At 42.4% G+C, this 22,245-nt stretch overlaps 1 protein-coding gene across 2 annotated transcripts in view; it reads right to left on the reverse strand.

Annotated features, from left to right (window-relative positions):
* si:dkey-49n23.1 (semaphorin-3D) overlaps nucleotides 1-22,245 on the reverse strand; it is a 141,496-nt gene that overhangs the window by 90,264 nt on the left and 28,987 nt on the right. For both annotated transcript variants that reach the window (XM_056273144.1, XM_056273143.1), the window contains exon 2: nucleotides 1,776-2,021. In XM_056273144.1, coding sequence (XP_056129119.1) covers nucleotides 1,776-1,944 — 169 coding nt within the window. In that variant the 5' untranslated portion in view covers nucleotides 1,945-2,021. The remainder of the gene's footprint in view (nucleotides 1-1,775; nucleotides 2,022-22,245) is intronic.

Below are 22,245 nucleotides of genomic sequence, written 5' to 3' on the forward strand. Positions count from 1 at the left end.
CCTTTACAGCCACCCTGGTACTTGTCAACACAACATTAATCTCCCACATAAGGTGGTCCTACTGTTCCCTTTGCGTTGCTTTACAATGTGAAGTATATGCTGTTATGCTACTCGAAACCTCCTTTTGAAAAGTGTTTCCAAAGGTACTGGGGAAAAAGTTCGATAAAAGAAATAAAAAGGCCATAACATATCTATGCTGTGTGTATGTGAGGAGGTTTACTATGTTTACCATAAAACCTAAAGCAGACAAAGCGCTCTGACAACTGTGTCAATGAGACGTTACTTCACGGAGTCCCCCGCTCTCACAGCCATGCATCCCCTGAGATGATGACTTTATCACTAAAGACCTTGAACTGGATACAGTTTCCTAAATTCACCCATTATAAAGGCGGAAACTTTCACCGCCATCTCAGCTTGTTTTGACTATGCTTTACTCACACTGTATATATAAGAGTCAGAGGAGTAACTGTTGGACCGACCTAAGAAAGAAGGACAGAGAGAGAAGACTCGCACATATGCAGTGTATCAAAGGAATGGATGGGCAGGTATCAGACCGTTACATAGACGAATATGTCTTGATGCATACTCAATAATCCCGATAAGAAAATCAAAGAAAGTTGAATTGGTTCATCTGGACATAATGTTTATTGCGAGAGAAACGTTTCATCACTCAACTAAGTGAGCTCTTCAGTCTCAACTCACTGCAGGTATCCCCACCCTTATAAACAACACAGTGACATAACGACCGAAACCAACAATCAATTTCATATGCAAATTGCTGTGAGCATTAACTAGAGTTACAATGGCCATGTGTACTATTCACAGTGGATTGGGGAATGGTTGCAATCATAGCATTGTAAAATGGCAACAGATGTACTCTTAGCCCCCCCCCCCCTCAGTTCAGGGATGATCGTTCCTTCTTCACATCAATGGCTTCTTTGACTTCCCGTTCAAAACAACATTCCTCCCTATCAAGGATGTGCACATCCTCGTCCTTAAAAGAGTGGCCACTGGCCTGCAGATAGGTGTAGACGGCAGAGTCCTAGCCTGACATGTTAGCTCTTCTATGTATTGTTTATAAGGGTGGGGATACCTGCAGTCAATTTAGACTGAAGAGGTCACTTATGCATGGTACTGGCTCAACTCGACTCTACTCTATTCAAATCTACTCGCTTTACTTTTTGGGATTTTGTTTTCCACTGCAGATAGCGTCCCCTCATGGCAAAGCCCCATTGGTCATTTGTGGGCGTGTTGACTAGTTTTTTTTAAAGATTTTATTTATATTTAAATAAATATAAATTAATATACATATATCTATATTTATTTATGTTTACATTTTATTTACTTATTTTATTTATTTATAGTGGTATTTTCATGTCACTTTTTAGTATCAGCTCAGCTCACTTGGAACCTCGATGGAGGTGGTACCAAAAAAAGTACCTGGTACCAGGTACTATCCCTAACTTTTGCCCAATGGAAAACCAAAAAAAGCGAATAGAGTTGAGTCGAGTTGAGCTGCTACCATGCAGTGGAAAAGGGGCATTAGATGAGTGATGAAATGTTTCGGTCAAAAAACGTGTTCAGATGAACTAATTCAACTTTCTTTGATATAGAAAAATATATGTAGATATATATAGATAGGTACAGGTAGACGGGCTGAGAGATACAAATGTAAGTGTATGTTTTCATGGACAGGCTATTTGCAAATTTACAAATGTTGTTCAGGTCAATGGACGTGGGCTTTCAGCCAAATCTCTTTGACGGCATTTCTTTACCTGAGTGTGAGAGCCTGAGGCGTGGCCCTGTCTGGCTCCAGGTTTTAACATCAGCAGTATTAAAAGAGTAGGAGTCTGCAAGCTGCAGCCACAGCAGAGAGAGGTGCCAGAGCATCAGCATCTGCACAGTCCCCGCCCCTCTTCCCCTGGCGGTAGAAGATGATGTCATCACGGCGTTGCTCGTCAATGTTGTAGAAAGGTAGATGGGTGCCAAACTGGTCACATCCCACACTGGGCTGGAGCTGACTGGAGGAGGAAAAGCAGAATTGGGGGGGGGGGGGGACATCAGCAAAATAAATCAAATTAGTTATTAAAAGAAAATAAGCTTGATATTTTGCTTTTTTTATGAGGACATAGTAAAAATTCTGAGAGTCAGTGGTTATCGAAAGCCCAAAGGAATCTTGAAGGTATTCAAACAGATTAGAAGTGTCAAACTGTGTTATACAGGACATACTGCAAATTTGCTCATACCTTTGGTCCAGCCCACAAGCCTACACTATAAACTGCATTTACTGCATATGATTTATGAACTGTGGAGTTAATACTTGATTTGAACATCTTCAACTACAAACTGGTACTGCTGACAGGCTGAGCAGTGGATCAGTCTCTCAATAACTTGGCTCTTGTGTAGGGTAGGTTTTCCTTTAGGAAATTAAGGCTACCCATTGCCTGTGTAGCCAATATTAGTCACAGTTCAGGTTGGGAATTATCCTGATATTAGATATCAACCATTGCCCAGTGTCATATAACACTGGTAATAATCACATCATTTTACAGGAAACAGTGTCATTATTGTTGCGAGTAGAGCGACTTACACCATTGCATTATCCCAACTACTAGTATCAAGTAAATCAGAGGGGGTCAAATGCTCCAGTGTAGCAAAAATTAATGTATACTTAACAAATTTGAATTTGATTACTTTAATGACACATAGACTGGTTGATTTGAATACTTCTAAAATGTAACTGAAAAAAAAACAAAACCACACAAACACACAAAAAAAAGTTTTTTTCTGGCCGCCAAGTGACATATTGTGATGGTAGTTGGCGGCTACAAAAACTACAGCCAAGCAGGGTTTCTAAAACTCTAATCTACTCTAAACACGCTGTTCAAAGACACATAGTCATTCTCTCAGTTGTGCTACATTTCCAGAGGATTTTATGGATGACGATACAGAGGCTTACTTGCAATGCATTCTGGTACATATAGGCGCTGTGGGAAAGTGTGTGAGCAGGACAGCACTGATTTCTCCGTCATTGTAGTACACAGTGAGGAATTTATTGCTTCATTATATTAGATTACTCATCAGTACTGATTACACATACACAAAACCATTGGTGAAATGTCCCTATAATGACCAAACCTGGATCTTGTAAGAGAATCTTTCAGTGGCGAAAATTTGTGAAACTTCCCTTTAAGTCAGCCAATAAGTATATCCTATATGTACTAGTATATCCCAAGTATACTTATAGTAGTGTATAGCTTCCAAGTAAATATAGCGGTGGTGTGCATTTCAGTTTCACAATATAACTGAAAAAATAATAAAGTGCAACTGGCGGTCAGATGGACCCAGGGTGCATCAAAGAAACCAAGACCCTGTGCTCAGAAGAAGTTTGTTATGGGTGGTAAAACATATTAGACTTCACACTGGAAGCAACTGAAAGCCAATTAAGACAGATTACCAGCCTCTTAGTATGGAAAAAAGTGGCATGACGAGCTAACCTAATAAAAAATTAACTGCTGAACATCTTTATGCATACTCAATAACCCAGGTAAGAAGATGGCAGATGCAACGTGTCCAGATGAACCGATTCAACTTTCTGTGAATCGCTGAACATGAGGACAAAATAGAGGAATGGAGAGAAAAGAAAGATTAAAAAAGACAGAGCCCCAAGCCCAGATGAGAATATAAATCATAAAGAGCACATATTTCAAATTCCTCACCAGCGCGCTCATTTATAAGCCCCCGCTTCCCATGAAAATCTCGGCGTTTGCTTTCCGTTTGTAAATGAGCTTTAAATGCACTTTGAGAGGTGAGCACATTGCTTCCAATGGAGTCGAAGGGCGAGGTCCTCGTTCAACTCACATTTACAGAATATACAATTACATTTTCAAATGAATTATTGTCTACACCCAATTCATCTTGCTTTTCACAAAAATCACACTCCTGAATAAATGTGAGAGTGAAATACATAGTCATTTCACTTCCCATTTACAAAATAAACCTAGAATGTGGCAGTCGGAAATGATAGATATTCCAGCTGTGCTTTGGATCAGATGCCTGAATCCATGCCATGATAAAAATATGCAAAATCTACCTCTTTACTTACATTTGCAATACAATACAAACAAAGACATGACCACAATAGTTAGAATCTGATTAATTTCTGTACTTAAATTGTACTTTGGATGTATACTCGGCGAGCTGGTGGGCACCTGAATAAATGCCCGGGGGTGCCATGAAAATGTGGGAGTACATTTCACAAGTAAAACAAGCCAATTTATCATAATCTGTCTATCATGAGCTCTGCTAATGTTTCATATCGTGGCCGGCGTACTTGTGTGTTATCAGCAAGTTTTAAAGGTCCAGGCTCAGAAACAGGTACAGGAATAGTGTGCTGACAGAGAAAAGACTTTAACTTTTGACCTGCTGGCCTTGACTGGTAAGAGGAGGGGGAACGGACTGCATTCATACAGCACTTTTCTAGTCTGCCGACCACTCAAAGCGTTTTACAGTGTACGCCTCAAATCCACCCATTCACACACTGATGGTGGAGGCTGCCATGCAAGGTGCCAGCCTGCTCATCAGGAGCAGTTAGGGGTTCGGTGTCTTGCTCAAGGACACTTCGACACGCTCTCCCCAGGAGCCGGGGATCGAACCAGCGACCTTTCGATTACTAGACGACCCGCTCTACCTCCTGAGCCATGCCGCTCCCTAAAGAGGAAAATACTGACTCGCTGTGTCAGCAAGAGAAATTTATTTTATTCTTTCTTTTCTTTTTATTGCTGAAAAGCCTCTGAAATATGCATCGTCGATATCAGTGTTATGTGGTTGCTGTGAAAATAAGCCACTTTGTAATAGTCTATCATAATTCATCATCCTCTATCCTGCTGGCTGGCTGGCTGGCTGGCTGGCTTGTGTCTTTTCAGCAGATTTGAAAGGGATCAACAGTTTGGGTGAAGTGCCTGCTGAGAGAGAAAGCACAGTCGGCTCAGATAACACCGACTGCTCGCCCTAGGTGTATTCTGACCGACCGCATTCCAGGACAAACAAAACAGCATATGAATACACCCAACTACAGAAACCAAAATATGAAGTTATTGTTGTAAGGGCAGAAATCATACTCCAAAGCTGTTATAAGAAAATATTGTGCAGAAAAATTGCGTTTTTTTAAATTGTGCACAAAATGACAACCCTTTCTCCAGTATTTACATGTACTGTATGTTACACTGGTGTTTGAGTTCATATCCACCACACAGGCTGTAGGACATGATGGAACAGGTATTTGCAGAGCTCTGTTACGTAAAGAGAAAGAGGGCTAATGTGCGTTGTAAACCACAGTCAGGCTAAATTGTAAATGGTAAAGGTGAAATTGTAAATGTGAATAGTACTTGGTCATGCAGCCACAGTCAGCTGTGTTCTGATCTGACTGTTAAATTACCTACTGAGTCATAAAAACAGTGGCACCTCTTTTCTCCTTTAAGTTGTGGCATAATAGTCTCATATGATAAATCCTGTACTTTGTAGTTCACTTCAAATTTTATATGTCTAATAACATATATATCTAATAATAGCATATGCGAGATGAAAATATTTGTCCTATGTACAGAGTGCACTTTTGATGACATGAGTTTCACCTCACTGTTGTTCAAGCATGGTCAACACTTGACTGGAGGAAGTGTGCTTCTCGGGACTGTCAACATCGGAGGCAGACATACTGTCTCTTCCTCTGGGCTCATCTACTGTGTGTGTGTGTGTGTGTGTGTGTGTGTGTGTGCAAAATACATTGTATATAGAGTATGTTACTATTCATTGAGTCAATATGTAAGTTGGACCTATTGCAAATTCAAATATATGTGTGTGTGTGTGTGTGTGTGTGTGTGTGTGTGTGTGTGTGTGTGTGTGTGTGTGTGTGTGTGTGTGTGTGTGTGTGTGTGTGTGTGTGTGTGCGCGTCAGGAAGAGGATGCTTGGTCTGAAACAGACAACAATGTTGACAAAACTCTAAACACTTAAAAAAAAGACCAAACTGAAACTCATTCTCTTCCTCACTCTGAGTGTCTAAACAGTTACTGTCTATACAGACCCCCCCCCACACACACACACACACCACACTCATCAACAGTGCCAACACTGAGGTTATGACATGGAGCACTGAGGAAGTCAAATTTTGGTGACTTGATCTAACAATGTGTGTGTGTGTGTGTGTGTGTGGGTGGGGTGGGGGGGTTATGTGTGGTCACATCCTCATGGCTTCAAGTCCTGGTCCACAGTGGGTCAGAGGGCTATGACTGGGTTACTAAACTACATAAGCTTCAAATCGTTAAGATCACTCTCAAGGCAGTATTCAATGCTAGAGGGTTACCCATTACCTAACAGCCTGCAGGAATTACTGCTAATTACACAAATTACACAGTTCTGTGAGACAATTTTCAAGATGGGGACACAAAAGCTACTGCAGAACTATTGGAGAATGGATGCATCTCACCTACACTTAATCCTCTTCTCACCTTTGACCCAATACTCCCCCTGACAGAAGTGGACCACAGCAAACGGTTGAATGAGCCAACCCAGTTATTGTCTTGTGTGCCCGTACGTGAGTGTGCATCCCCGCACACACATACAAGCACACGGACTCTAACAAACATATGCACAGTGGGATAGGGGAGGTGATATTGTTTAGAAAACTGTTCCCATGGTTATCAGCTCTGCCCATCTTTATTTGTCTTCCTGTTGCACCACGGGTGCGGGGCTAAACAATGGGTAAACACAACAATGGATGCACAAACTGCATGTGACACATCCAGCCTTCAGTAGACACTTCTATGTACCAAGGGCTTTCATCTGAGAAATGATTGGTGAATGCAATAAATGTAATTTCTCTCACACGCAACTGGAGTTGGTCCCTTGGCGCTGCATGGAGGCTGCCCTCTGCTCCTAGCTACAGTGGACTGGTAAAATGCAGCGGATGAATTTCCCCACGGGGATTAATAAAGTACATCTTTCTTATCTCTTAATTCTACTTACACGCAGACATCTACTGACTTCGACTGACTTTTTACACAGTGTTTGTGAGCCATACTGATGAAAACCTCTGCTCACTTACACCTAGATATTCATCCACCCACCCATCCACCCATCCATTATCCAAACAGCTAGATATTCATTATCCAAACCACTATTCAGCTTCTTTTCCTAGATATTCAACTTTCACTAATTCACGTTTTGTCTAATGTGTTTCACTCTGAAAAAAGCAATTAGTCAAAATTGACTGTTGAGTGAAAACTCACCCTTCTGACCAACTGACACTGATTGAAAATGCATTGAGTGGCTGAGGAGCAACACCCTCCATAACTTACAGAAACAGAAAGAGATGGAGATGTAGAAAGAAATTCATTTGCATGGAGGAAAGGGGAAGAGAGAGAGGAATAAATGGATGGTAAAGAAAAAAAAATATAAAGAAACACAGGATGGAGTAGAAAAAAGGATAATTAAGATGGATAAAGGGAGGACAATAACCAACAGAAGAGGAGAGAGAAAGACAGCAGGAGAGAGACAGGGAAAAAGAGACAGACGGAGAGTAAAACAGAAGCACCATTGCACAGTTGACCCTCTAACCCACATTATTTCCTCTGGAGCCCAACACTCTCTAAATAGGCTGCTTTTCTCTGAGAGGATGCCGCTTTGTGTAGTGTTTCCGATAATAGTGAGTTGCTATCCTGAGAAATTCTGGTTGTGCTATTACTATCATGGGTGGCCCCACGTGCTGCTGACGCTTGCAGGGTTAGAGGTTCTAATCCCTGTGCAGCCCAATGGCCAGAGCAAGGCACTGACACTGTCAGGGTTAAATGTTATATCTCCTGTGTAGTGAGACATCTTGAACATATAGCGCCCAAGGTTATGGGTTACATTCCCTGTGTGGGTCAATCGATAGGTCAAGGCACTGACAATTGAAAATGTGCAGTCAATTTGAGGCCAACTTTCAATTACAGTCATAAGATGATGATCTTGCATCGTTCTGTTTGCAACGAAGCCACACAGCAGTGGCGCTTTACATCTGTGGCACCATGTGTCATTGCATTTTTTCGACATAAAATTTTCAAGTTGTGTAAGCGTTCTCACTGGTCTGTATAGTTTGTGAAATAGCAGGTTTGGGTGTTTGCTGGGGTGCCAAATGCAGGAGCAGATGCAGGGGAGGGAGGTGCTGTCTCTGTGACCTATTTGAAGAAATTAAGAGCTTTGGGATAGTTTAAATGCTTTCTGTGACCCCAGTCTCCCAGGAGCCCTCACAGCAGTATGACGGTACAGTTGTTGCTGCCGGGTGTGGGGATTAGGTACGTTTTATTGTGTTTATAGGAGAAGGAGGTGAAATGTGGTCAGCCACTCCAGGGTCAGGTGAAAAATCTCATTTTAACTGCCTGCTTTGATTTATCTGTGGTGAGGCCGGGAGGACGACACAGGACCCCGAGTCCATTACTCCCAGCAATCCTTCTTTTACCTCCTCCTCTTTAATCTTCTTTCTTTATCCCCTCTCCGCTCCTCTCGCCTTCCTCCTTGGGACTGCCTTTTGTTTCTCTTCTTTAATCTCACCCTTATTTATTTCCTTTCATCTCTTTATCTAGTGCCTGAGGCGTTGTTAGGATCTTGAGACATTGGGGGCTTAGCCCACCCCAGAAATCTTTAGACTTTCACCCGATAATTGCGCCAATTTCAAGTTATTTCAGAGTCAAATGAACGTAAGATGTGAGACACTGTGCTCCACCAAAAGGTTGCAGTCAGGTGCGTAGGCTGGCTTTTACTACATGAGATCAAAATAAACTAAATGAGTGCAATCTGAGTTCTCATTCAACTTTGTTACTATTTTTATCTTCAGCAGGAAGAGTAAAACCCTAAGGAAAATAAGAGCCTTGACGCTGACGTAGCAGTCATATGCTAGATTGCATGTTGCCAATGCTATGTTTAATTTTGGAAATTAACCAGCCCTGGTCTGATGGCTTCTGCTTCTACTGTGTGACAAGGGCTCCTTTTAAAATGACAAACTGTGTTAACTCTGTGTCTTATCTGTCTGTCTGATACTCTCCTCTTCTTCACTTCTCTAGTAGCTCTTGCGGTGTCTCATCTGTCTGTCGCACTCATCTCCTCTGCTCTCTCCTCCTGTTCTCTTCTCCTCCCTCCTGTCCTGGTCATAAAAAGGATGCAATCACCATCTGACAACCAGGGCTATGGGTCTTTCGGTTCAGCACGCATGTGTACGCAAAAAATGCGGCGTTTTTTTAACCACTGCATGTGCGGAACATTTGTGTGTGCAGAAGTTTATTTAAAACTCTGAGTTTCCCCACCTAGCAACTTTCACAAAGGACCGGATGTTGTACACTTAGCCACCCCACTAAGCATGTGCACACACAGAGATTGCCGGTAATTTAGCACGGCAAACCCCATAGTTATGGCCCATGCAGATAAACCAGGGCTTGAAGATCCAGTACAGTTCAAGTACCTACAGTTAATTTTCTAAATGCTGCACCCTAATGGACTGTTATTTTATTATATTTTTCCCATGGCACTGCACATCTGCCACCGTGGGCTATGTGTCACAAATTGTGGTCACTCACTCATTGACAGGCTGAAAGGGATGTTTACTAGGACACACTCATAAATCGCATCAGGTGCGCCCTGGGTCTGGATGGTTTTGTAGTCGTTTATTTGAGAGAATATTTACGTTGCACAGTCCTAATGTACCTAACTTAATGTAATGACTTCTGCTTCCGGTGTGGGAAGATGGCAGTGCAAATTCACATTTGCAGCAGCCTCACCCAGTACCGGTGTGGGAAGATGGTGGCGCGAATTCACGTTTGCAGCGGCCTCACCCAGTACCGTCCATGCAGTGTCTTTGTCCACGTCTGCATCTCAGTTTGTCTTTGTTTGATGGCTGGGACAGCTGGCGCTGGATTGGTTGGGAGAGATTGGTGTGCTGCATCTTGTGGGCCCAGAGACCACAGCCCTGCCTGGAGCTGTGCCCGAAGAGGTACACTGAGGGCGGTCTGACAGGAAGCGGTAGTGGGACAGGCTAAGCTAACTGCTAGCCCATACAGACCGGCAGCTCCGATAACACCTAACCTTGACTATATTTTTAGTGTCATCGTGTGGAGTGTGGGGGAAGTGTGTCAAAGGTGTCTGGCTGGGAGAGCTGGCATTGGATCGGCTCAGAGAGCTTAGTCTGCTGCATCCTGTGGGCCCAAGGACCACGACCCTCCCTGGAGCTGCGCCCAAAGAGGAAACACCAAGGGCAGTCTGACAGGATGCGGCAGCGGGGCAGGCTAAGCTAACTGCTAGCCCATGCAGACCGGCAGTTCTGACAGTCATCCTGGTTGTCGTTCATTCTCCTGGACAGAGATTTTTTTTTTTGTTGATTAGTTTAGATATATGTGTTAATTTGGAAATATGTGTTCTTGTAGTTCTTGGATGTGTTTTTGTCTTTGTGTTGCACTGCTGTGGGCTGGGGGAAACAACATTTCATTTCATGCAAGTGCATGAAATGCACCTTCCCCCTCTCTTGCTCAATCGTCCTCCCGGCCTCACCACAGATAAATCAAAGCAGGCAGTTAAAATGAGATTTTTCACCTGACCCTGGACTTTTTGCCATTTCATTTCATGCAAGTGCATGAAATGAAATGGCAAAAAGTGTTTCTGATTCTGTAAAGCTGAAAGCTACTAATGTGAATACAAGCTACAGTACAGTTCAAGTACAGTTATTTTTCTAATCGCTGCACCTTAATGGATGTTTATTTTATTATATTTTTATCTATTTGAGAAAATGTTACATTTTTCAATAAAAAAATATGCACTTTCACATCATTTTGGCCCATTGTTATTATCATATCTGTGTACAACAAATTGGAAAAGGTAGAGCAGATAACAAATAAACAGCACCCAAAACATTTAAAGACAAAAATTGCTAAAGAAGTCCACTGGGACCAACTACAACCGTTAGATCTGGGAAAAAGTCACTTAGATGCTCTCCACATTGATTTTACATTCATTCAGCTTAGATGGTGCTCAAAACGCCTTATAATGGTAGGGGCAACCCTGCTGTAGCCTATATTGTACATTTACCGCCAGACTGACAACTTACTGCTCACCCTTTCACCGTCACTTTTCTGCTGCTCACTCTCTCACACTCACTATGCACCGTCCTCCTCTCTTGACAGTCTCTTTTACCCCTTACCTTCCCCCTCTCTTGCTCAATTTGTGTCCCTCTCCCCCTCCCATCCCTCCCCATCTCTCTCCCTCTCTTGTCTCGTGTCTCTCGCTCTCCATCTCACAGTCTGATGGCCCTCCCACCGTCTGTCTCTTTCCTGCCATCTTTGTCTCTCTTTTCTGTGATGGTGTGATATTTCTCAGCGTCAGACTATCAGAGGAGGTGACAGTTTAACAACCTCTCTCTGGCAATGCTCTAATCCCGACCATGATTTACTCCCTCTCCTCTCCTCTCCAACCTCCCTCCTTTGCTCCCTTCTGCTGATCCCTCCTGTCGTTTCATTGCTTTTACATTAAGCACAGGTGATGCCTCTCTCTCTAATTTCTCAAATCTTTACCTGCCACTTACTGTAGGCATCTCTCTCTCTCTCTGTGTTCTTTTGCCCTTTTAACCCCTCCCGCCTTTCAAGTCTTCATATTCAAATCACCTAATCCAACCCGAGACCCAACACTTCTTTGTTCCTGACCAACTTTTTCTCTCTTTCTCTCTATCTCCCTCTTTCTCTCTCAATTTTCAATTTCCATGTGCTTTATTGGCACGAAAAAGTTGACATTTGTATTGCCAAAGTGTTTACAAATACATTTATTTGTAAATGAAAACATGAAAGGTACTGTAAGGAAAGTCGCCTTAATATCATTTGCATAATGAATTAAAAAGATGTAGCTACAAAAACTACTAAACTATTTATTTCTTCAAATGGACGAAACTGGATGCTGTGAAGGATTTGCCACTTTTTAAAAAAAATGATTTACCATTTTTGTGAATAGTACACTTAATTATAATCACACTCATTTATACAATATGTGTACACACACACCTGCGTATGTGCACAGACAAAGCTTGGTCTGCTCTCTCTTATCGCGCAGACACAAATGTACACTCATATACTCGATCTTTCTCACGAACAGATACTCCATCTTTCTCACGAACACACACACACACACACACACACACACACACACACACACACACACACACACACACACACACACACCCTTGTGAACTATATGTACCACTCCTTACTGTATTCAGTTTTAACCCTGTTACTCTGCTGATGAATCTCTTGGTCTTATTCACCCCCTCCTTCTTGTTCCTAGTCTACGTATATACAGTACCCAACTCCAGTCTAAGCTTTTCCTATCTTTGAATCTCTTTCACCTTCCTTCTTCCCCTCTCTCTCTCCCTTCTCGCCACTTTTACTTTACTCACTATACTTCTCTCCCTCCTCTTTCCTCCAAACATCTTCCGCTGTTTCCTGGCTGAAGTCTGGCAGCTGGTTGACCTCAGCAGCCTGGTAAATGGTTGATGGGCTCGGACAGGTGTCCAATCCTGCAGCCCCGGATCTAACCAGGGCCTGGTACTCAGCTGTAAGCTATAAAACACCAGTAGATCTATTTATCACTGAGTAAACAGAGTTTTACAGCATTCTTGCTTCATTGACAGGATGTGCAAGGCCACACAGACGAAGATAACGTTAACGGTCGTAAAATATCATTTACACAACAGCGATTTTCAACGAGTCAAATTTGGTTTGCAACTGGTCAAATGGGGGTTGCAAACCATGTTTCATGAGCTCATATGGAGTGTCAACAGAGCCAACTTCTTTAAACCTGTGAGATAAATAAACAGATTCTTTGCCTTGTTTTACATTACGCAAGTTATTTTCAATCACGCAATGTGAGATCTGGTTGAAATCTATTCCGCGATTGCTGATGCACAATACAATGGCAATAAAACAGAACTTTTATCTGACAAAAGAAATGTTCAGAATCACTTGAAATGTAATCTGTTATTTGGCTCTCTCAAACCACAAAAAAATGAATTGCATTTTCATGTAACCTCTGTCTTCCATTAATATGAATGTGGCAATGTAATATTAAAATATTAATATTAGAAATATTAATCACCAGTCAAAATGATTCTGCAGTGTGCACACTAAGTCAAATGGCTGAGTTGCCACCATCTCTCTGAGACACATGTGAGCCTCTCACTGGCCTGGTCTCAAATCCTACTGCAACTTTCTCTCTTATACGTCTCCTCAACTCTTTCCCCCCTCTCCATTCCCATAAAAGATAAAATTACGAAATGTGTACTCCGCTTCTTCCAATGTATTGCATTTTGCCCATTATATTCTATAGCACTCAAACATATCGAGAGGGTTTTGACATAAGTTTCTCAAGAGAATCCCACACATACTTGGACCATTGACAACATGTGCTTGAAATCAGGTTGACCGGGAACAATCGCAGCAGGGACCTCAATACACTGTAACCCTCTGAATAGACTTTGATGAAGGGAGAAAAATGTATCCTCTCTTCTCCAAATGTTTTTGATTTACTGGAGCTTGGAGGTGAAAACACGTACATCCCAAAAGCAGATGTTTTGACAAAATGAATGACCACAGAAAAAACCTGAAGGCTGTTATATTTCATGTTTCACATTATGCATCTTTAGCTCTTTTCCAGTTTTGCACCTATACGTCATGCAGTGTGAGCATCATTAGGACAAGCGTTACATGCAAGATTGCAATCCTCACAAGCAACCAAGAATAAGAAGCAGTTTCTTGTAATGATTTGATTGTGAACTAGAAACTGAAGCTTGGGCTGTAAATGCAGAGAGGGACTGGCCTTCAAGGTATTCAGTCAAGGCTTAAGAAAAAATATTGAAAGAATTTTTGTACTCCTAATATATATATACAATTTATTTATTTATTTATTTATTCATTCACTGAAATAATAGTAATAATTTCTAGATCATCGTTTTAAACTTTGACTAATATGTCTTGGCAAACAGCGGGTTAATATAACGGAACGGGAAATGGACCAATCACAATTTTTCTTCCTACCGTATCTGGGTGAGTCAGTGACTGCCCCTTGCCAGGACCTTTAGTAGCTGTAACGAATGCCTGTGTAAGTCAATGTGGGCATGAATCTGATTTTGACAGTTGTCTTAGCAAGTCATATTTTGTTGAGTTGTGGGCAGGACAATATCCTAACATCTTCTGGGCATTCGCGAAGTGGATAAGCGAACCCCGGTGTCATCATCAACTTTGAGCTTGAGCCTTTGGCAGGTTGTGAGCAAACTAAGCTACGTGCTGATGGAAAACAACATGGCCGCTTCACTAGCTGACGAGCTTGTTGCCGATCTACTTTGTGAGCCTTCGTCCCCATTTTTTACAAGTTCTTCCAAATGGACCAAATTACTGGATGAATTTTGCGAGAGAAGGCTGCCACAAGTCTCTCAAGTGAGGTGGATCATCAACTCCAGGTTGGTGTGCATGGTCCATGACAAAATAACATTGTGACTATACTTCATTGAATTTGTTGAAGTTGCGTGAGTGAATGGTGAACACTGTTAAATCAACTGTGGAAATGTTATTGTCTTTGTTTTTGTGCCAAGTGGTGTGCATATGCAATCTGGTTGCTGAGGGTCATAAAGGAAGGTCTGATGGTGATGCTGCAATAGCTGATACAGTGCATGGTGGTGTGCATGTGCATTGTGGTTGTTAAGGATCAGCTGTCTTGTTGGTGTTGATGAAGTACTGCCTATAGAAGAAGAAATACACTTTATTTTGTCATTGTACAGACACAATGAAATTTGTTCTCTGCATTCAACCCATCCTATTGTATAGGAGCAGTGGGCAGCTGTAGCACCAGGGGACCAACTCCAGTTCTTCTTCCATTGCCTTGGTCAGGGGCACAGACAGCAGTATTAATCCTAACATATATTGCTTTTTGATGGTGGGAGGAAACCGTGCAAACTTCACACAGAAATGACCTGGGACAGCCTGGGGTTCGAACCCAGGACCTTCTTGCTGTCAGGCAACAGTGCTAACCACTGCGTCACTATGCCACCCATAGTGCATGATAATGTAGTCTACATGATGCTGTGTGAGCTCTATCGGCACCCACATGAGAAATGTGTGTGTGTGTCGGGGGGGGGGTGGGTTGTTCAGTTCATTACTGAAGGCCTTGACTGAAACCCCAAGGTACACTACTGTGTAAATGTTACTGTGAAAGCTAGATTAGTCTGGGAGAAAAATTAATGTTTTCTGAGCTAAGAAGAAAGATTGAAGTGCCCTTTAAGCAGAGGAAGTAGGGAGTGGAAAGGGAGTTCACTTCAGCGGAGAGAGGATGATGGGAGGCATTTATGAAAAGGTGTGTTGTCAGCCCACGGCAGACTATGAAGGGTGTATGGGCAGATTTGATTGGACTGGGAAAGTAATTCCACTATTTAGACCCAGAGGGGAAGTACATTTACACGGTGCAATTTCAAGACAGTAGCATGGTTGCACTCAAAAAGCCTTTTTCTGGCCTTTAATATTAACATTGTAAGATGCTTAGTGCTCAAAATATGAGCTCTGTGTCAAGAGATGTGCTGCCATATCAGCAAGAAGCTGTTTGTCATGTTAGGAGATTGTGAAGACAGTCTAACTTATACCATTTTCCATTTATAGGGTATTCATTCTAGGGCATTTTTTTCCCACTTCCAGTGTGGGACAATGGCAGCATGAAGTCACATTTGCAGCAGCCTCACCCAATCCCTGTGTGGAAAGATGGCAGTGCGAACTTAGGTTTGCAGCAGCGTCACCTTGTACTGTCCATGCAGTGTCTTTGTCCATGTCTGCTGCGTCCTGTGGGCCTAGGGACCACGGCCCTGCCTGGAGCTGCATCCTAAGAGGAAACACTGAGGGCAGTCTGTCAGGACACAGACGTAGGGCTGGCTAAGCTAACTGCTAGCCCATGCAGATCTGCAGTTCCGATAACACTGAGGGCGGTCTGGCGGCGGCCTCGCCTAGCATTGACTGTGTATTTGGTGTCGTCATGTGGAGTGCGGGGAGGCGTGTCGAAGGTGTCTGGCTGGGAGAGCTGATGTTGGATCAGCTGGGGGAGCCTGTTCTGCTGCATCCGGTGGGCGCAGGGACCACAGCCCTGCCCGGAACTGCGCCCGAAGAGGAAACACCGAGGGTGGTCTGACAGGACGCAGAAGCAGGACAGGCTAAGATAACTGCTAGCCCATGCAGACCGGCAGTTCCGGCAGTCATCCTGGTGTTCGCTCTCTTGGACAGTGACTTTTTTTTTTAATATGTTGGATATATGCGTGCTCCGGTTTCCTCCCACAGTCCAAAGACATGTCGGTCAGGTGACTCGGCTGTACTAAATTGTCCCTAGGTGTGTGTGTGTGTGTGTGTGTGTGTGTGTGTGTGTGTGTGTGTGTGTGTGTGTGTGTGTGTGTGTGTGTGTGTGTGTGTGTGTGTGTGTGTGTGTGTTTGTGCCCAGTGGCTGCTGGGATAGGCTCCAGCATCCCTGCGACCCTGAGAGCAGGATAAGCGGTTTTGATAATGGATGGATGGATGGATATATGCATTTTTGTAGTTTGGATATATGTGTTCTTGTAGTTTGGATATGTGTTTTAGTCTTTGTGTTGCACTGGTGTGAGCTGGGGGAAACGACATTTCGTTTCATTTCATGTACGCAAGTGCAAGAAATAAAATGACAAATAAATGGTCCTGATTCCTGATTAAGTGCTAAAGAGAAGCTGATCCAATTTGATTTTAAACAAGTTTGTCATTGGCTCGTTTTTACTTGAAAATGAATGGTAAGTATTTCGGTGTCAGTCAGCAGTAACACCTGTGTAACAGTATAGCCTGTACAATGGGAAATGATCAGTTTAATGCTTATTTAGCTCAGTTCTCTGTAAGACTGTGGTGTTGTCTTTGGCTTTGATAAACCTTCGCAATATTCTTACATTTGTACTCCAATGTTCAATGACCTGCAGGTCAGATACTAAATTGGGCTCTGGAGTATTTTCAAGTCCGCAGATAATAAGATTTATGGAAGGCGTTCAATAATGCTAGGTGTGCTGGAGGAGATTGGATGTATTCACATATGCTCCAATTGCTGCAAAAGTTGAGTGCCTGGTAATGTTTCATCCCCCCTGCGTCTCATCAACGCTCATCAGTAACACATTAGAAAGAGTCACAGCATCAAACCACAACATTTTTTGATTCCAAGTCGATACATGTGCACGAACTCGCCTACAAAAAATAATTCCTGTAAAAAAGGTTTTACTCTAAAATTATGTTTTGAAAAAGTGACGTGATCTTCCAATTTCTTAAAAAAATTTAAAACAAGTGTTTGTATAAATCAAACTAGTAAGCTCAATTTCTCGTCTGACAAAATGCTCACACACGCACACACACACTGCATCATTTGTATTTAAAAGATATCGTATGACATCCCTTTCCCTCAACAAAAATTATGTATTTTGAATGAAGTCCCTTTAGTGCCGACATGAAACGTGTCGAGCGCATATGGAGTACGTGTGTAGCTGAGGCCCGATCCTACAGTTTCTCAGTCTGCTAATGTAATCCCACCTGAGAGATGTGTCAGATGTGCTCAAGACAGAGCAACGGGGAGCTATAAGATTTAAATGAGAGGAAAAGGCTGACAGATAATAATGAGAAGAAGTCCTTGAGGAAATTAGATGCATTACACATATTTCAGCAGGAGTTTCCCCAAGATTGATGATGGCAACCCAGACACATTTCCAGTCATCATTGGGGGCTCTGAGGAGACTCTGTGCTGCCCTTCGTTAAACTCAGTCTTTTGTCTCCGCTGGGCAGTGCACATAGGTTAACACTACACATGGTTCACAGGGGAAGTAACTTTATCAGCAATGTTTAGTGAATTACTGTTGGTCAACATGAAAATAGGAATTGTATGAAATTGAAATTTTGCTGTTTTGACGGTTTGGTGTCTTGCTCAAGGGCAATACGGCTGGACATATGGCTGTTGAATAATTGATATGAATTTTCTATTGGAAATCCTCAGATGCTTGAAAATCTGCGTCTTCCATCATGATTAAAATGAGATAAGACGTACTTTTATTAATCCCCGTGGGGAAATTCATCATCTGCATTTAACTCATCCTAACAGACACTGGCTAGGAGCAGTGGGAAGCCGCCATGCAGCACCCGGGGACCAGCTCCAGTCCTTGATGCCATTGCCTTGGTCTGGGGTGCAGACAGGAGTGTTAACCTATGCATGTCTTTTGATGATGGGAGGAAACCAGAGCACCCAGAGGAAACCCATGCAGACACAGGGAGAACATGCAAACTCCACACAAAAAAGGCCTGGGATTCGAACCCAGGACCTTCTTTCTATGAGGCAACAGTGTTAACCACTGGGCCACCATGCTGCCCTATCTGATTGAGTATATTATCACCCTTATTTCTTGGGGCTCCATGAAAGTACTTCCTTTTTTCTCTCTGGGGGATCCCTGGTCTCTCTACCAACCAGGCTACACAACCATCAGCAACACAAACCATCACGCTTAGGGGGGATGAACAAACAAAACATCCACGCCTCTGACAAGCTTCCTATGAAACTCAGAATTAAGCTAGGTATTCAGGAGCAAGCTAGGTTTGCAGAATAGCAGTTTTCAATCCCCAGCCTGCTGGAGAATTGGGGCAGGGACATGTGAATGAATGAGAATGTAAAAGTCTCTCAGCAACTTCCTTCAAGATGCCCTTAAGCTTGGCACACAAATTGCAAACAGCTTATTCTCATTTTCTTGTACACTTCAGCCTATCGGCAAACCAGGAAGCAAGTTTTCACATTCATGGACTGTCAGCTACAATGCGACCTGTGAGCACAATTCCAACGGCATTTCAGAAACACACAGCAGACCGCTCAGTATTATGGCTGTTAGTTAATGTTGGAAATCATGACCCCCCCCCCCCCTTTAAGGCCATTTTCTTATACGGGAATATTCTACAGGGTCGATGCTGTGTTGTACAGAACCACCATCCTCCATTCTCTTTAGATTATCTTATATTTGGACACATTTTTATCAATGTAAAAATGCATTGACCTCATTAATAAATCTGTGTTTAGACAGCAGGGAAATTTCTCTTCTGGAAAGAAAGAGGTGGATCATCCACTACTGAAATTGCCCTTCAAAGGGTCGTCCTCAAGACAAAACACTGAAGGAAAATAAGCTGTTATCATCCTTTCCTCTGATGTGGGACTTAGCCAGTGGTGAGGCAGAGGCAAGACAAGTGCATGTCCTGCTCTCCAGAGGCACAGGGGGAGTTACGAGTTAAGACAAACAAACAGCTTTGTGGGAACTGAGCAGGACTGGGCAGTGGATTATGGGAAGAGGAAACTATCTCCTCTAACCTCTCTCTCTATCTGATCACTCGCTCCTTCTCATGCTCACCCCTACGTCTTTTCCTTTACCCTCTCTCTTTCTCTCTCTTTCTTAGGGTTCTGGGAAAATGATTATGCCTCTTTGCTCTCTTCTTCTCTTTCTTCCTCTTTCTCTGGGCAAAAAATGTTGATGTCATCCCCTTCCAGATGGTAGTGTAAGGAATGAAAAGAAGAGGAAACAGGCCCCTGGACTATTCACACAACTCACATATCGTCTGGCTTGGTCACATTTTCTTGGCTTCCTTCATCCTCGTTAAAGAAAAATAAGGGAAATTTTAAAAAAAACAAACAAAACCGAAACCTGTTGAGCACAAACACGTTCTCACTTTTAACACCTGTCCAAATTTCAGTTTTCTCTCTTAAAAACCCTTATAAAGGGCTGGATAAGAGAATAGAATAGAATAGAACAGCTCGATCCAGATATACAGAGATATACAAACTTCATTAAAGTTTGACTAGATTCAACTAGACTAGATAATGTAGAATAAAATAGAATAGTCTGCATTGTTTCTTACGTTGAGATTCTGAGGTTCATTAACATACCACCCCATTGTTATCTGAAACCCACAACCAAACCGTACTACTCCAGTTATTATTACCAAATATTTTACTGCATGACTGGGAAAGGCCTTGAACCTGATAGAGACCATGAGTTCACACAGCAGGTGCAGGAAGAACATTTTTCTTCACTATCTTCCTTTTCCCCCCATTCCTTTTCTTCTCATTCCTTTTTCTTTTTTCTCTATTTTCTCGTTCCTTTTCCTTCTGATCTTATTTTTTTCTTTGTTCTTGGAAGGAGCCCCAGAAGGAAACCGTTGCTTATTGTCCAAGTGACTGAAAGACATAATTAGGCTACTCGCACACCAAGAGGTACAATGAGAAGACTGTGTGTGTAAAAAAAAAAATATATATATATATATATTCATTTGTGCGTGCTTGTATGTTTGTGTGAGTGCGTGCATGTGTGTATCCGTGTACATGCACGCATGCATTAATCAATTTGTGTGTCTATTTGTGTATGTGTGCATTTGTATGTGCCTGTGTATGCATGTATGCATTTCTGTGTGTGTTGTCACACATGCATGTTGTTTGAGATTGTGTAGTGTATCTGGGTGTGGGTGGTTGTCTGGGTCCATTTTTTTAGAGGGGGAATTGAATAAAAGCACATGTAAATTGTATGTGTTCTATGTGTATGGATGTATGCAAAAGTATGTTAAATTGTGTATGTTATTTGTGTTTTATCTGTGCTGCACAGAAGATGTCATCACTGCTTCCAGCACATACATGGGTTAGCTTGTGTGCATCTGCAAGTGTATTGTTTATTAGTGCAGATGTTTCTATGCATGTTTGACGCATGCTGTCTGTCAGACTAAATGGATGGTTGCTCATGTCTCTTTCTTTCCCTCCTGAGTTCAGGGAAGGGTGGAGTAAAAGAAACCTGACAGCAGGGAGGCAGGGTTTGTTATTTTCTCAACAAACTCCAGTCTGGTGAATATTTGGCAAGATTATCTGGAAATCTCCCAACAACCTGTTGTCACCTATTAGGACTACTAAATGCCAGTCAAATGCACCGAGTCTGGAGTCTAAAAAGAATGCAAGGTACACTATATGGACAAAGGTATTGGGACACACCTCTTCGTCATCATTGACTTCAGGTGTTTCATTCAGACCCATTGTCCCAGGTGTATAAAATCAAGCAGCTAGCCATGCAGTCTACATTTACAAACATTTGTGAAAGAATGGGTCATTCTGAAGAGCTCAGTGAATTCAAGCGTGGTGCTGTCATAGGATGCCTGCCACCTTTGCAATAAGTCAGTTCATGAAATTTCTTCCCTGCTAGATATTCCACGGTCAACTCTAAGTGGTATTACTGAAAAGTGGAAGTGTTTAGGAACAACAGCAACTCAGCCACGAAGTGGCAGACCACACAAAGTCACACAGCGGGTCAATGAGTGCTGAGGCGCATAGTGTGTAAAAGTCGACAACGCTCTGTTGACTCAATAACTGCAAAGTTCCCAACTTCCTCTGGCATTAAAGTCAGCACAAAAACTGTGTGCCGGGAGCTTCATGGAACGGGTTTCCATGGCCGAGCAGCTGCATGCAAGCCTTACATCACCAAGGACAATGCCAAGCGTCGGATGGAGTGGTGTAAAGCACGCTGCCACTGGCCTCTGGAGCAGTGGAAACATGTTCTGTGAAGTGATGAATCACGCTTCTCTGCATACCCCTTTAAAAGTAATATCCCAAGTTGCAGTCTGACAGTGGTGTAAAGTATTACAGAAACATTGGAGTCCATATGTACCCTTAAGTCTTAACTGTTGGTCATAGCTCACATGCCAAAGACATGTAGCTTAACAACTTCACTGGAGGGTTTGAAATTCCAATCAGTCAGCAGGGACCTTTTAAGATTGGTATGAAGGGGGGAAAGTAAAATAAAATGAAAATTTACAAGCTACTGTAACTTCTACATATCAAGATAAGTGTGCTATTTATGTGATTTAGAACACACATATGTTTTAAGTACCAATGAGCTTCGCTCCAGAGACATTTATTAATGAAATATGTAACACCTGCTCATTCCAAATGAAAAAAAAAAGAGCAAAAATGAAATGAAATTATGCCAATATTTAGGAATATTTATGAACATGTAATTTGCAGTTGATAAGAAAGAAAACTGTTCACTATTGAAAATTATTCATATGTATCTTTGCCGGTTTTCCACCTTATTTGGATAACCTAGATGAGACAGTAAGGAAGGATGGGAGAGAAAGAAAGGGAAGGAA

This window comes from Lampris incognitus, chromosome 2, assembly GCF_029633865.1.
Source record: "Lampris incognitus isolate fLamInc1 chromosome 2, fLamInc1.hap2, whole genome shotgun sequence".
NCBI lineage: Eukaryota > Metazoa > Chordata > Actinopteri > Lampriformes > Lampridae > Lampris > Lampris incognitus.